General features: G+C 38.1%; 1 protein-coding gene across 2 annotated transcripts in view; it reads right to left on the bottom strand.

The window, feature by feature from the left end:
• KLHL1 (kelch like family member 1) overlaps positions 1-14967 on the bottom strand; it is a gene marked incomplete at both ends in the record, with an annotated part of 244859 nt that extends 229892 nt beyond the window's left edge. For both annotated transcript variants that reach the window (XM_082337823.1, XM_082337822.1), the window contains one exon: positions 14450-14967. In XM_082337823.1, the coding sequence (XP_082193949.1) occupies positions 14450-14967 (518 nt within the window). The remainder of the gene's footprint in view (positions 1-14449) is intronic.
• Between the last annotated feature and the right edge of the window lie 481 nt (positions 14968-15448).

Here is a 15448-nt window from a genome sequence, read left to right on the forward strand (position 1 = left end):
CTCTGAAAGGATGCTGGAATTCAGTCTCTGACAGAAAGATTGCCTGTTATGGTAATGATAAGGAATCTTAGATAAATTAAGTTTCACCTGCATGCAAAGGGGAAATGTATTTTCCTAAGCTCCACCACCAGTCTCCTCCAATGGAGTGTTTTTATGAAAAGACAAAAAGGCAATATCATTATCTGTACTTTTTCCCAGGAAAAAATGGAATAAGTAATGAAGAAATATAAAAATAAAAAGAAATACAAATTAGTGAGGAAACTGGGACCCATCTACTTGGCATTTCAATATGCTCAAATGTGCCAAGATATAAGTTTTATTACAGTGTTGTTTCCTCGACAGCAAAGTTTGGGACATATAACCAAAACATGACGTTTGAATAGAGAGGCAGCAGTACTTCTGAAATTAGTATTGTTCCTGGTCTCCCAGCTTGTCTATCTATATTTATATACACAGAAACACACAAATGTGCATATGTTGAAATATGTAGATTCTTCACCTTTTAATATAAAAAAGACATATTGATTCTTCTGCTTAATTTAGGCCATAATCGTACTTTCTTCAAAACCCTTAGCAGACAATGTTATCTGCATAATACTAGTCAGAGCACCTATCATCTGGTTGTAACAGAATGACAGAATGCACAAACCATCTGTTGGGTGGGTTTTTTTTCAACTGCTGTTTTCATATGCTAACACAAAAAGCAAAACAAAATAAAAATCCTGAAGTATACTTGAGCTTTTCCTATAGCACAGTAATCATGGGCGTCTCTGTTTAGACTACACAAACAGGCAAGAGAAAAAAACAGGCCCCTGACAAGTGAAGTTATTTGACTTCACCTTGCAAAATAACATATGCCTAGATACGCCTCTGTTGTAATACAATTAGTCTGCAAGAAAAAAAAAAAAAAAAAAAGACTTCTTCCCAAGATTCCTTCTTGAGATTAATTAATCTTACCATTTTTTAGTTTTCTATATCTTGAATTTTTTTATTGATCTTTTCAAAATGTTCTTGTTTCACACACAGGGCAATTAATTTCAATACCAGACAAAAGATTTAAGAAACATTTGCATCAGTTCTTAATCACTGAAATTTGGAAAGAAACCTTCCAATGATATTTCTCCTTCAGAAGGAAGCCTTTTAGAAGAGGGTTCGTAAGACGAAGCAAATTCCTTCCTTTCTTAATTACTCACTGCCTTTTTTGCTACATAATTCCCAATCACCACTACAAAGGAATCAGGACAATTCAGACAGCAATTTCCTTGATTAGACAACCATGTATGACTCTGCGAGTTACACTCTGAATGCTGTGTACTCTCTTATTATGAGAGTATTAAGAGCCTAGCACAGAAAAAGATCTTATTTCAACTCTGAGCTTTAGTAATGCTTGAAGCCTGTCGTGAAAACAGTGTCACCTGAAGAGAAATCAACTTAACAACTTAGATGGTGGTGAAACAGATGATACTAGAGAATACGTAGTGCTGTTATGAAACTATAAAAAACTACTTTTAAGTCTTTATTTTATATCTAATTCACTATTTGTTTCTGGAAGCGAAAAATGTAATGGTATTTTCAACAATCATTTTAAGGTGATAAAATGAGAAATATGACATTAAATGGGCTCATTGGGGGGATATCAATGAAGACGGCACACAAAAATGAACACACTAAATTTCACAAAATTAAAATTTTAGAGTTTGAGGAACTAAACACAAGTTTTGATTATACACTTTAACAACATTTTTATGAGTACTGTGGATGAATTTATTTTACTATAACATTTGAGGAAGATATAGGGTCTTGCCTTTAAGGACTCAGACTCAAAATAGCTAGTTTCAGTTTATAAGTTTCCTCATGTAATTCAGTTCTTTTTGCTTCAGTGTTCTGTCTTAGTAAAACAGACAATAATACTGAAATTTACTTCCAATTAGTATAATTTCTTTAAACTCTAAGCTTTTCAAGATACGAGTGTCCGTGTATGTTAAATGCCTAACATCATGGGGACTGATTTTGGTTATGTGTAGTCATGAGATTTGCCACACCACAGTACTCCAGTGGAAGAGCAAATCAAATGAGGAAGCCATAAAATGTAAAGAGAGGATGTACTTAAATTATAAAAGATTATTCAAAGAATGTTGTAAAAATGGGATGATAACAAAAAACTTTTAATCCCCATACGAAAGGTTAGAGTTTTTTTAAACTCTTTGTATACGAAAGGTTAGAGTTTTTTTAAACTCTTTGTCAGCATCTGTAGCCAACCTTTTCATAGAATGATACTGATAGTTTGTGAGAGATTATTTAATGCACTTCCTTCTTCAAGGCAAAAGGGCTGTCATGCTTAAACATGTCATGCTAGACAGACATTTGTCTAACCTATTCTTCTAATCCTGGATATCAAATAGTCCACACCACTCCCAGGAAAACTGTTCCTGTGTGTCAGTATCTGTAGAATCAGTTTCTTATTGATCATCTCCTGTGTAATTTAAATCCTTGAAGTCTTTTCCAACATTCCTTTCATAGGGACAGTAGATTAATATCGTTATCAAATCTTAAAAAAACCCAACTCTTTCCTATGGTAATCTTTTTTTTGGTACAATATGTTTCTTAAAATTCTAGTGATTTTTTAAGTAGAATTTCTCCAAACAATCCATACCTTTCTTCACTGTCCTGGACAATATAGTAGAGCTGAGGCTCTACCAAAACTGATCAGAGAGGAGGAATTATTAAGTTGCTTTGCAAGCTATGTATCTGTTTATATATTCCTATGATTACATTTTAGCAGCAGCATGGCATTGTTGACTCATATTTTACTTGCTGTTTACTAACTGCAAGACTTCTGCAGAACTGCTATCTAGACATTTGATCACACTGGGTAGCTGTACTGATTATTCTTGTGACAGGATAGCAAGTTGAACTATTCCATATTCATTTTTTCAGAGGATGTTTCTGTTTTTTCAAGATTATTTTGCATTCTAATTATCTCCTGTAACATACTGATGAATCCTCTAAAACCATTTTCATCTTCGTTTTTAATAAGCATATGCTTTATTTCATTATTTAGTCATTAGTGACTACAGTGAAAGTACTGGGCCCAAAAGAAACACATGAAGAATTCCAACTGATACAACTATTGTTCCTAATTTTGCATGTGAACAACGCTTTCCTCTTGCATACCTTTTACAGTAGTTTTCATAAATTCTGCCCCAGACACCCAGTGTACAGAAGCAAAAGTCTCAAAGACTATTATACTTTCAAACAAAAGTCATTCATCTTCTAAATTAAAATAACAAGACTTAAGATACGCAAAACTCAATTCAGGAGGATTAATTATAATAAAATATGTTGGTGAAGGCATTGCTGATTAACAAACAATTATTTATTGAAGGTTTTTCTATTAAAAAGATCTTCTGAAATGTAGTAGTTTGAAGTCTTCATGTCTGTCAATAGCAGACTAAAAAGATGTAAAAAAATTGTTCCCACTACCTGAAAATATTAAGAATTGTTTATTCCATATTCTTTACTTCTCTCTCCCCTTCTTTCTCCTCTCTTCTTCCTTGTTTTGAATCTTACATATTTTGAAGTTGTGCATACTATTGCTACTTTAGGGGGTTTTTTTTAATTTCTTTTGGGTTATTTGTGTTCTGAACTTCAGACAATTGATATAAAAAGTAGGTTATCACTGTGGATAAATGAATAATAAAAATTGAGACAAAACAACTGACAAACAAAAATTCAACTTGCATAAATAGAGCCACCAGGCATTACACACAGAAGGTGTATATTTAGCATGATGAGTAGTACTATAGAATTCTGTGATAAATTATTTTATAAAAATAATCTTTCAGACATCCACAAATTATCATAATTCAATTGCATGCATAAAAATATACAGTACATATGCAGATTATTAACGAATGGATGTATCCTAGTATTATTTCAGATTCCAATTTATAAGTAGAGAAATAACAAGGAATTTGAGAAAAAGTGGTGAACCAGGTCAGCCTGAAGGCCTGGATTAGTGACGCACCTAACCTGTCTAAAACAAAGAAAGAACTTAGATCTCCATAGGCAGCCACAACTCTATCTAAGAACAGAAAGTTGAGTATCTGAAGTTAAAGTGCCACATATTCTTGCAAATACAGATGCAGTGTTCTTTTTGCGTGTTTTCTCCATACTTGCCCAAGAAACACAATTTCTGTGCCCTGAAAGAACTTCTTCATCGCTGAACTAGAAGATATTCTGGGAGGAGACAGTTTCAACAAAACCACACAGCCCAACAACCTATGCATTAGGTATGTATCCTGTATTTTCTCTCTTTACATATTTCTACACCCTGTTTATAGGCACGAATCATTTACACAGTTGAAGAATCACTAGAAAGAATTAGGAGCCAAAATATGATTCAGTCCTAGGACTATATTCAGCAAAGAGGGCATAAGTGTGTGATTATACCTTTTCAGATCAAAGGATCTTTGATTTGATTTGGTTTTGGGTTCCTCTCTGAGCTTTGCACAAAGCAACACTACAAGAGCAGCAAAAAAGATAGCATAGAGCCAAAGCAATGCTGCTTTTTCCATATGGTTAGAGTGGGAGGAAGGATAAAAACAGATGACAGACAAATCCAAGTGTTATAAAGGGTTGAACATTTTAATGTTGATAAGACATAGTAAAACAGAAAACTTGACTGATGCATTTTAAAAAAGAATGAATGGCGGGTGATGCATTCACACAGTGAACCTAGCCATATATTAGACAATAAGAAAGTAAGTGCCTTAAATTTAGACAATCAGTTCAGTGTGATAAAGATTATTGGTTTAGATTCAAGAAACAATTTTTAAATGGTCTTTTGAAAAAGACATTTCTATCTTTCAAACTCATTTTGAAATAATGGCAAATGCTGAAATGACAAAGACCAAAAGAAAAAATCTCTTATTTTCAACCAGATCTAATTTTACATATTTCATTTCTAATATTCAGTTTTAATATAACAAGGTAAAGCAAATAATTCCAAACTGTGGAAATCATACCACATTGAACTAAATCTTAATTCTCTCTGCACATTTCTGTTGGTTAGTTTCTGAGAATTATATACTCATGCTCATCCTTTATTTTCCATTGTATTTAATTAATTAAAGTCAATATTTTTCATGTGAAAAATATCATTAGCATGAATTCCTGTAAATTGATGTCTTTGGTCTTTGGTAAAAGCAGCTTCTGTATAGACACTAAGCTAGGGTGAGTGTCTTCTGATTTCTTTAAGTTACCCCTAGGACTTACTGTAAATCTTTTACTTTAAAGCCTCCAGACACATCAACCCAGCTGGGTCAAGTAGAACACATCAAATTCCACATGAAGTAGTGAAAATGGAAATCTAGAGATGAGATGTGCCTAGGTAAGGGAACAGATGGATTCTGGATCCTAACTGCTAGAAAAGGTATATATGATACAGCCAAAATGTGGCAGGGAGATACGCAGTAAAGGACTGAAGAGTGAAGAAATAGGAGGTATGATTAGAAATGTGGTTTGGAAAACCAGGCTATGCATGACAATGACCTATGATGCTCTGAATGTATATCTTTATGACTTTGTAACTGTAACGCTGTTCTAAACTTACAGTAATCCTCAGCATTGCCAGTACAAATACTCAAGACTTAAGTTGGAAATAGGACATATGGAATTATAGCCACATACATTTCAGATAATATGGTATTTCTTGTAGTTGATAAAATAAATGAAAACCACAGCCAAGAACAACCTGATTACATTGAAAATATGTATGGAAATTTTCAGATAAATCTGAACATGAATTTGGAGAAACTTACATTGTTCTGTTTATTCTGAAGCGAAATGCTTTCATTTCTTATTTTGTAATAAAGACTATTTTAAAAGTGTAAATTATGATAATGTTCTAATCTGTTATTAGTTAAAATTAAAATTTTAAAAATATTATGAAATAAAAGATTGAAAAGATGAATAGAAAAAGATCTAAACAAAATTATAATCTCAAGTAAAACACAAAAAATCATAATATTTTAATATTTTGGATCCATGTTTGGCTTAAATTATTGGTAAGCTATGATTTTTTGAAATAAAAATCAGAAATTTTAGACACTACTGAAATTATATTTTTGGTAAAGTTTAGGTTTGGGGATTTTGGGGGGTTTTTTTGTCAGTATTACTAGAGATGACAATATTGTTACTTATTTTTCTGTGAAAGTTGCAGCAGTTCTCAACTTTTTACAGGATAGATTTCGTTTCAGAAACTTTTGATGGCATACATTGATCTATTTCCCCAGTGCAAATAGTTTATTTTTAGTCACCAATCCTGTATTCTTAAAAATTGTTGAAACAATACCGGGAAATTTGTACACTAGGAAATTCTATCAAAACACCATAGCATAATATTTAAGGAGCAGTTTTCACCTAAAAAATGAAACTTTGAAGACATGAAAGGAAAGAGCAATCTCTTAAGCCGCTTGCAACAGGGTATAAAAAAATGCGTTACAAGGATAAGAAGTAGCTTTTAGAAAGCAATGATCACATGCTAAGAATATGTTAACATATATGTAGCAGCACCATCCTTATGAATTTAACACAGATTCCAACAATATGCTCTAATTTTTTTCCATGGATACTATTTAAGTGAACTTCACTGCTTACAAAAACAGCATAGGGGAACCAACTATAATTCTTTTATTAATAACTGTGTAGGAATTCAAAGATTAAAAGTATGTGTATATGCATAAATAAATAAAATATACATATATCTACATGCATTTCTATATATGTATGTATTATGTTGTTTATATAAAGAGAAACACAGATGATACAGATTTAGATGTTTGTGTGCACATATAGACCTATATATGTCCATACTATTATTATTACAAAACTGTTTTTATCAGGGGGAAAAAAAAAAGACATTCAAGCCACCAGTATTTCTGGAGGCTCACCTATGAAGATTCAGCATCCATTAGATTTTCCAGAGATAGCTGTTCTTCTCTGTACATGCTTTCTCTTTTACTGTGGAAAGGCTGAACAGCATTTCCCTTTTCTAATGCTGTTTGATGCTACCCTTAAGACAACCATAGTTTCAGAGGTATTTTAGTGATTTAGCTATTCTTTGTGTGGCTGGTATTTCCATTGCCAAATCTTTTCTTCATGTTGAATCTTTTGCAAATATTCTGGGAAAACAGTGCAAGCATTTTTAAAAATAAGTCCGGAGGAAAAAACTGTTGGTTTAGCCAGTGTTTAAAGTATGTGGCTAACAACAACAAAAATAACTGTCAAGTCCTGCTTTCTAGTGGGCTTAGTGGGCACGTGTTTCAGAGCAGCACCCTTACATTTACTGGGACGAGAGATATGCTCTTTACTAATGCTATGAAAATCTATCAAGATTTAATTAATTCTATCCTTTTATAACAGTTTGAATTTGCAATGTAGATTTCAAATGATGTTCATTTTCTCAAATTTAATTGAACATTAAACATTTAAATTGCACATTTAAATCTGAACTAGCCACTTTAGACTACTGTTACACTCAATGAAGAGAAATGGGCATGTCTGGAAGACAATTCACCTTATTCTAAAACGTGCATCTAAGAAAGAGATAAGATAAATCCCCATTACTGACAGAATGAATTACTCAAACTTAGGTGTCTTCCTGACCCATTAAACATAGCAAATGGTAGCATCAACTTGGCAGCAGTTGAGAAAACAGGTCAGAGGAACACAGTAAAACTGTGAGCTGGGGAAAAAAACATAGTAATGGGAATTCTATCAGGACTCCATTAAAACTGACAAAGGAGCTGGAGGGAGGTGTAAAGGATACTTACATTCAAAGATTAAGAAATAGTGGCAGAGAAACAGAAGAATGAGAGGTCTGACAAGCTGTTAAGGAACTAGGGGATAACTGGACTTGATTTGTGAAAGTATCTAGGACAAGCTACAGGAAAGAATGGACAGTTCTGCATTAGAGTAAGAAGACTGGTGAGTAAACAAAGGAGGCAGATCGTAAGAGAAGCCAGTGAAATCAAGTAACACTGTTTGCATAAGGAACCCAGGATTTGAATAAGGCAGCCAGGAACAGTTTGAGACTCTGGAAGGGAGAACAAGGCTAGAATAAGATTCAGGAGGAGAACACAAAATTAAGACAAAGAGAGTTTAAAGAGGATGAAACAAAAGGAAGTAAGTCTGGGAGCACCAAGAAGAAAAATGTATGAGTCTGTGCTTGCCACTGGGATCTGAAATGCAGCAGAAGATTCTGAAGACTTGCTATCCCTTCAGCTGTCGTATTCCCCAATCTTTCTGCAGAGAGAGTACGCAATCACCACTGTAATTATCCACACAGGAAACAAGAACTTCCTTTCGCTATCAGTTATTCTACCAGTTGAAGTTGCAGTGGGATATACAGTGAATCCTCGAGTTTCAGTCCTGCACCCTAGTGGTGGACAAAAGAAATGACAGCACATGAAGTTCTGTGTTCTGCTCCTTTGTTAAAAAACAAAACTGCTAAACAACCCGCATTAGAAATGCTGTTCTAGAAGTAGCAAAGCCAAAGACTTTACAGTTATGAAATTCCAGAACTAGATTTTCCTTCTAACTTTGATTTAATTCCATCTGTATATACATACAGTCTTTAGCTATATGATCATGCGCTATTTTTATCACCAGATTCTTTTGAATCTGAGAATGAATTAGAACTTTGGAGGATAAAGGTCTTTCTTTGGTGTGTGTTGTGTATGAACCCTGCCTCTTTTGTTGTGAAAGTCAAAAGTATAAGTATAAAAGCATAAAAGTTATATAACCATTTTTTAAAGTTTCATAATTGAGTTGAAAAGCCATCTCATGGTAAAGACAAATGAATTACTCTCTTCTGATTCCATACCCTTGAAATGCAGTTGTGTGTTCTATATCCCACCCCTAGCATTAAATTACATTCCTGACAGAGCAGTCTATACGAGATAGCCAAGCCAACAGAAAACATAAGCAGCTATAATTTGACGTCTATAGTATCTAATTTTAGGATCTGCCTGTCACAGTAGTATCCACCATTCATATTTTGATAACTAAATAATATCAAGAGGGTAGCATCTCAGAAAGGCCATAGCCATGTTCAGCTGAAAAAATACTTAAAGGTGCGAAAGTTCATAGGACAGACTAAGACATGGTGCCCTGACTCCCCTCTTTTTGTAAGCTCAGGTACCAAAGTCAAAGTTGTAAGCGGGAAACCCCATTTACTTAGAAACCAGAGCCCAGAATCCTCTCTTGAGACTAGATACATATACAACAGTACATCAAATACTTAAGTTGTAAATTTTTATTATGATTTTATCTGCATTTTCTAAAATGATCAAAATATTTTCTCATTAAATTAGAAAGCTGCATTGAAATTCTTTCTCATCCTGACAGGTTTCAAACTCATAACTTTCTATAGCAGCATGCTAACCACAAGGTGGTAGGTTGATAAGAAAAAAGGAGGAAGACTTGAAAGCGGGAGAGACTAATGGGCAAAAGCATCAAAATGCAAGATTTGTGGGATCAGAACAGAAAAATACAAAAGAAATGTTTATCAAACAGTTTTGATTCTATAGTTTAAAAATACACATTTTTATATTCCTGATTCTACCCTGATCATTATTATTGTTTCTTATCAAATAATGATTTAATTTAAATGAATAGTTTTGAGCATAGAGACTTGTAAACTAAATTGCTCAGTTAATGTTTGATTACAAAATTATGCTCTCAATTTTTAACTTTTTGGACTCCCATTAATACTGAATTTTTTACTTCCCAGTGACAAATTCTACAGAAACAGTAGGAAATGCTCTTTCCTCATGACTTTTCTAGTGAAGCAAGATACGAGTGTGAAACTCTGCTGTGTGAGGAGGGCACAGAACCCAGCCCTTTCACTTCTTGCTTTACGGTACATTATTATAAAGTATCTAATGGTGGGAGGACTTGCCACCTTCTTTCAGATACTTGTATGTTTTATGAAAGACTTCTGCACTGTCAGTGCTTGTTTTATGTGGGTTAGGCATATCTAGCATATCTTTCTTGCAACTGTCTGTTAAACAAAATGTTAATTGAATCAGTATTCCTCATTCCTCTTGCACACAGCCAGAGGAGTCTGGGACTGGTTTGCAGAAGGGCTCATCATCTATGGGTGCAACTGAGAACATAAAAAGTAGTAGCAGAAAAATGCTATGATGTGCTCTGAAACCAGCAATTCAACTCTTTTTCACATTTATCTCTCTCTCTGTTTTACTCCTCCATTGTAAAACAGGACTGTTGTAAAGATAAACCCGTGAATAGTTTGTGAGGCACATACTGAGGGTAGTGGTGAACAGTTCTGAGGGCTCATGAGTAATTACGTATTCCTAGGACTTGGACAGTGTAAAGCAAGCAAAGCCTGCTACCATTCACTGAGGAAGGACGAGAGAAAATACTGACTCTTTGCTTGTTAAGTGAATACCATTCATGTTGAGGGTTGATGAATATGTCACATGAAAAAAGCTATCACGATCATGCAAAAACTCTATTATAAACTCACAGGAGCTGATGGCTACATAGAAAAACTTAGCACTGGCGTTTTCCAGGCATTTTGTGGTCAATTTATATAGATTCATTATATAGTTTTTTTTCTAACAGCTTTTTTTTACAAAATTAAGATCAAAATATAACCGATGTTTAAATATCTGCTGCAGTTATTGTCAAATTTGTCATGCAAGCTCTAAAATAATTTGATATGCATTTTTTCAAGCAATTTCAAGCAATCAGATAGTGTTTTAACACTAATTGTTCACTGTAAAACATTTTTTTGTTTTTACAAATACAATATGGAATGTAGAACAATTATGTCAGTACTTTATATCATGTATAGAGTCTAACCCTTCAGTCTTCTTAATGCCAATGGGACTATCCACATAACCTTACTTATGCGTATAAGTACCTGTACAATTAAAATGACAGGATGTTCTTTAGAAGCATACAAAAAGAAATTAATAAAGTAGAATGTACTTGTTATTACCCAACCATGTTCTCTCATTAAATAAATTCCATAATATCTAACAGACTATTAAAACCAAAATTAAGATTTCAAGATCATTCAGCTAAGCATTTAACTTACTTAGATGTGAAAACAGAGTAACTACAATTCCACAAATGGCCAAACCCAGGAATTCTGCACGAGGTAGGCTGAAAAAGGATTCCAGTACAGAATTCATGTATCAAGCAGAGGGGAGAAACCAGAAAAAAAAGAAAAACAAACTCTTTTGGGGATACAAGGATCCCAAGTAGAAGCCAAACAAAAAAAAAAGAAAAAAGAAAAAGTAATTTTCACTTGTACATACATATTGTACATACACGTACAGAAATGTGTGTGCCCAGGTGGCCAAGAAGGCCAATAGCATGAGGAATAGTGTGGCCAGCAGGACTAGGGAAGTGATCGTCCCCCTGTACTCAGCATTGGTGAGGCCGCACCTTGAGTACTGTGTTCAGTTTTGGGTCCTCACTACAAGAAGGACACTGAGGTGCTGGAACGTGTCCAAAGAAGGGCAGCAGAGCTGGTGAAGGGTCTAGAGCACAAGTCTTATGAGGAGCGGCTGAGGGAGCTGGGGTTGTTTAGTCTGGAGAAGAGGAGGCTGAGGGGAGACCTTATCGCTCTCTCCAACTACCTGAAAGGAGGTTGTAGCGAGGTGGGAGTCAGTCTCTTCTGCCAAGTAGCAAGAGACAGGACAAGAGGAAATGGCCTCAAGTTGCTCCAGGACAGGTTTAGGTTGGATATTAGGAAAAATTTCTTCTCTGAAAAGGTAGTCAGGCACTGGAACAGTCTGCCTGGGGAAGTGGTTGAGTCCCCATCCCTGGAGGTATTTAAAAGACGTGTAGACGTGGTGCTTAGGGACATGGTTTAGTGGTGGACTTGGCAGTGCTAGGTTAATGGTTGGACTTGATGATGTTAAAGGTCTTTTCTAACCTAAACAATGCTATGATTCTATGAAATAACAAAAAATTTATTAATCCCATGCATAAAACCAAAGCCTCCTTGTTGACCTGCTCCTTGTGTTATGTCCTACCATTGGCTTACTAGCTAATACTGCCCAGAGACCTCCTATTTATGACATTTGAAATATTGTGGATGCTGAATTCTCACCATTTTCACGAAACAAAAGTACTGTTTTCCAAACAGTCCTAAAGTATTGAAGTAGTTGCTAAATATGTATAGGACAAAATATTAAGGAGAGCCAGTTTTACACAATTTTACACTCACTGTACCAAACAACCAAGTGTATCCCTAAAGGCTTGGTGGAAGTCCCACATAGTCATCTCTTTATGTATTTCGTAGTATCTGTCATTCAGGACTGAATGGTAATTTACATATCCTATAGTCATAATAAAGTGAAGAAGTTGGCACCATTTATAAAAAGACTAATTTCTACAGAAGGAGTGAGATATAATTTGTCAGGGCATTCGAAGACTGTTGGACCACAGAGCTTTCAAGCACTGCACTGCCATTTTTGCAGCACTTGACCATCTCTTGCTATAGCATTCAAAATTCACAGAGGTAAATGAAAGGTTCTTAGATGGAAAAAAAGAAAGGAAAGTCTCAGACTCTAAAACTATTTTAAACATTTTCATATCTCAAAAGGTGCCATTTTCATTAATAATAAAATGGTAACTCCCTGCCTTAGTTATTTTAAATCTGAACAAATTCTAGCATATGCCTTGAACAAGACTACGAGCTACTGATGACCAAATGTATTGTTTCAGTAGCAATGAATGAAGAACATGGAATAAATGGATTATAAAAACCCAAGAGCAGTAAGAATAAATCTGATCTATATTATCACAGTGTACATATGTGACAAGGAAATTCATTCTAGCAAGTCAACTTGCAATGGACAAATTCAGTGGTGCCATTAAAATTCAGTAAGCTTCTGTCAGTATTCAGATCTCTGAAGATTCTCAGATCAGTGACACACTTAATATAAAATCTATAGAATGAGATTATATTTGTACCAGTTTTTAACCTCTTCTATTCAGTTCAGAAACCTTGAAGAGATCTTTTTTTTATTTTACCTGTCTTTATAGCATATCTTGATAACATTTTGTATTGAATACTATGATAAGCATCTTCTTGTTCAAAATAATAACTACCAATGTTCATGAAAACTTCAGCATTGCTGACTTTTTCTTTAAAAATGGACCCTAAGTCATTCATCAGCTATTCCACATTTGTTTAAATGGTGTAGCTTCTATGAAATGAACTACACTAACTGAAAAAACAATGAAGAGTTTCAAGCAGAGAATATATGCTTTAGGTCCCTATGAAAGAGCTTAACATACTCAAAGTTACAGGGACACGTATGTTATCCACAGCCATATTAATCCAAACAAATGCACAGTGTTGTCTCTTTATCTAATAAAATATTTAATACCATATGCTTTACTTTCAATATGAAGAACACAAATTATTCTTTTCTTTTCTGTTTAGAAATAGAACTATACATTTCTTTACATAGAAAAAGTAATAAATGACAAGGGAAATGAAAATTAAATCATTTTAACTATAGGAAGGTGGGGGTAAGCAGAGTTAAAACAATGAAGTGTTTTATCCTCAAGTTTTTCTGTATGATAGTATTTCTGGAAGCTCTATGTTAGCTACATTTCCCTCTTCTAATGATTTTAATTTCTGTTTGGGCTGGCAGGGGGGAGGGGATCAGGTATTGAGAAAGAAAAGCAATTCAACATTAAAAGAAGTTTCACATGAAACACAAGCACCTGGATGCATCTTGCTTGTTCTTACATCTTCTCAGATGTCACTCAGTTCATGACTCAAATTCTTATTTTTTCTCTGAGGTAAGCTGTGACACAATTTAGTTGCTGAGTTCCAGGAAAGCGGATGTTTTTACTTTTGAGCTTTCACCTGGCATCCCAATACTCCGAACAACATCACCTCCCGCTAGCATTTTAATGAACTTCTGAGAAAGTTGGGTGGCGACGATCCCCAGCGCGGAGCGCCGGCTTTGAGAGCCGCTTGTGCCGGGGCCAGCCCCGCGGGCAGGGGCAGGGGCAGGGGCAGGGGTTAGGGGCAGGGGCAAGGGTTAGGGGCAGGGCTCAACGTCCCCGACGCGCGGCACCCCGACCATGAGGCTTGTCGGTCTCGCCCGGGACCCTCGGGCAGCCCCCCCGCCGCCCTCCCCGTGCAGCGGAGCGCCTCTCTGCCCCCAAAGCCTGCCATTTCAAACGGAGGAGCCTTCCTGCCCCCAGGCCCCATCACTCTCCCACAAAAACGCCCACACACTTGCCCATCTGCGCCCCACGCCCGTCACTGCCCCCCGCGGCCGGGAGCCCGCCCCCACCACAACCAGGCAAGGCAGCAAGGACCCCCCGCGGCCCCCTGACCCGCGGACGCCGCGCAGGTTGCGCCCGGGCCGCCGCGCTTCCCTACCTGTGCCCGCCTCCGTCACCTGTTGCCCGGCTGCCTCCATCCGCGCAGCCCCCCGGCGCCTCCTCCCGCTCCGGCGGCGCCAGGGGCTTCTCGGGCTCCCGGGCCACCTCCATCCCGCCGGGCACCGCCTCCGCCTCCTCCTCCTCCTCCTCCAGGGACTCCACGTAGAAGACGGTGCGGGGCGGCGGCGGCCCCGGCCCGTGCCCGTGCCCGTGCCCCAGCCCGTGCCCCCCACCCGGCCGGCCGCCGGCGGGCAGGAGCGTCCCGTTGGGCGGGCTGGCTGTGGTGGCCGCCGAGGAGGAGGCGGAGGAGGCGGATTTCTTCCAGAAGACGCTGTTGCCTCTCTCCTGGCTCTTCAGCAGGCGGCTCTGGCTGGGCCCCCAGTGCTCGAAGCTGCTGTCGGGCGGCAGGCAGCCGCCCCCCGCCGGGCCGCCCGCCGGCGAGGGGTGGCTGAACAGTTTCCAGCGGAGGCGCAGGATGTGCTTCACGTCGAAGTCTTTCCTGCCGGAGCCGGACATGGTGCCGCGGCGGGCGGGGGACGGGCGCGGGCTGAGGCGGGACTCACGGCGGCCAGGCAGGGCCGGGCGGCGGCGGCGGCAGCGCGGGGCGGCCCCGCTCCCGGCAGCGGCGGCGGCGGCAGCAGCGGCGGTGGCGGCTCCTCCGGGCAGCGCTGCGCCTGCAAGGCGAGGGGTGGCAGCCGCCAGGAGGAGGGAGATGCGCGCACACACCAGTGCAGAGAGAGAGGGAGGATGGATGGAGTGATGCACAGAGCCGAGAGGAGGTAGAGACACCCAGCAGGGAAGGGAGAAAGAGAGAGGGAGAGATGCCCTGAGCTGACGAGAACTGCACGGTGATCAGTGGAAAGGGGAGGAGAGAGAGGCAGAAATGAGAGACACCTCTCAGGGGAGACAGGCACTTGCGAGGGAAGAGCGGGTGAGGGAGGCTGCGAAGACGCGCTAATCTGATTAACGGGGGAGCGAGAGGAGCTACAGCCAGGAG

The sequence above is a fragment of the Platalea leucorodia genome, assembly GCF_965183815.1.
Source record: "Platalea leucorodia genome assembly, chromosome: 2".
In the NCBI taxonomy this organism is placed as follows: domain Eukaryota; kingdom Metazoa; phylum Chordata; class Aves; order Pelecaniformes; family Threskiornithidae; genus Platalea; species Platalea leucorodia.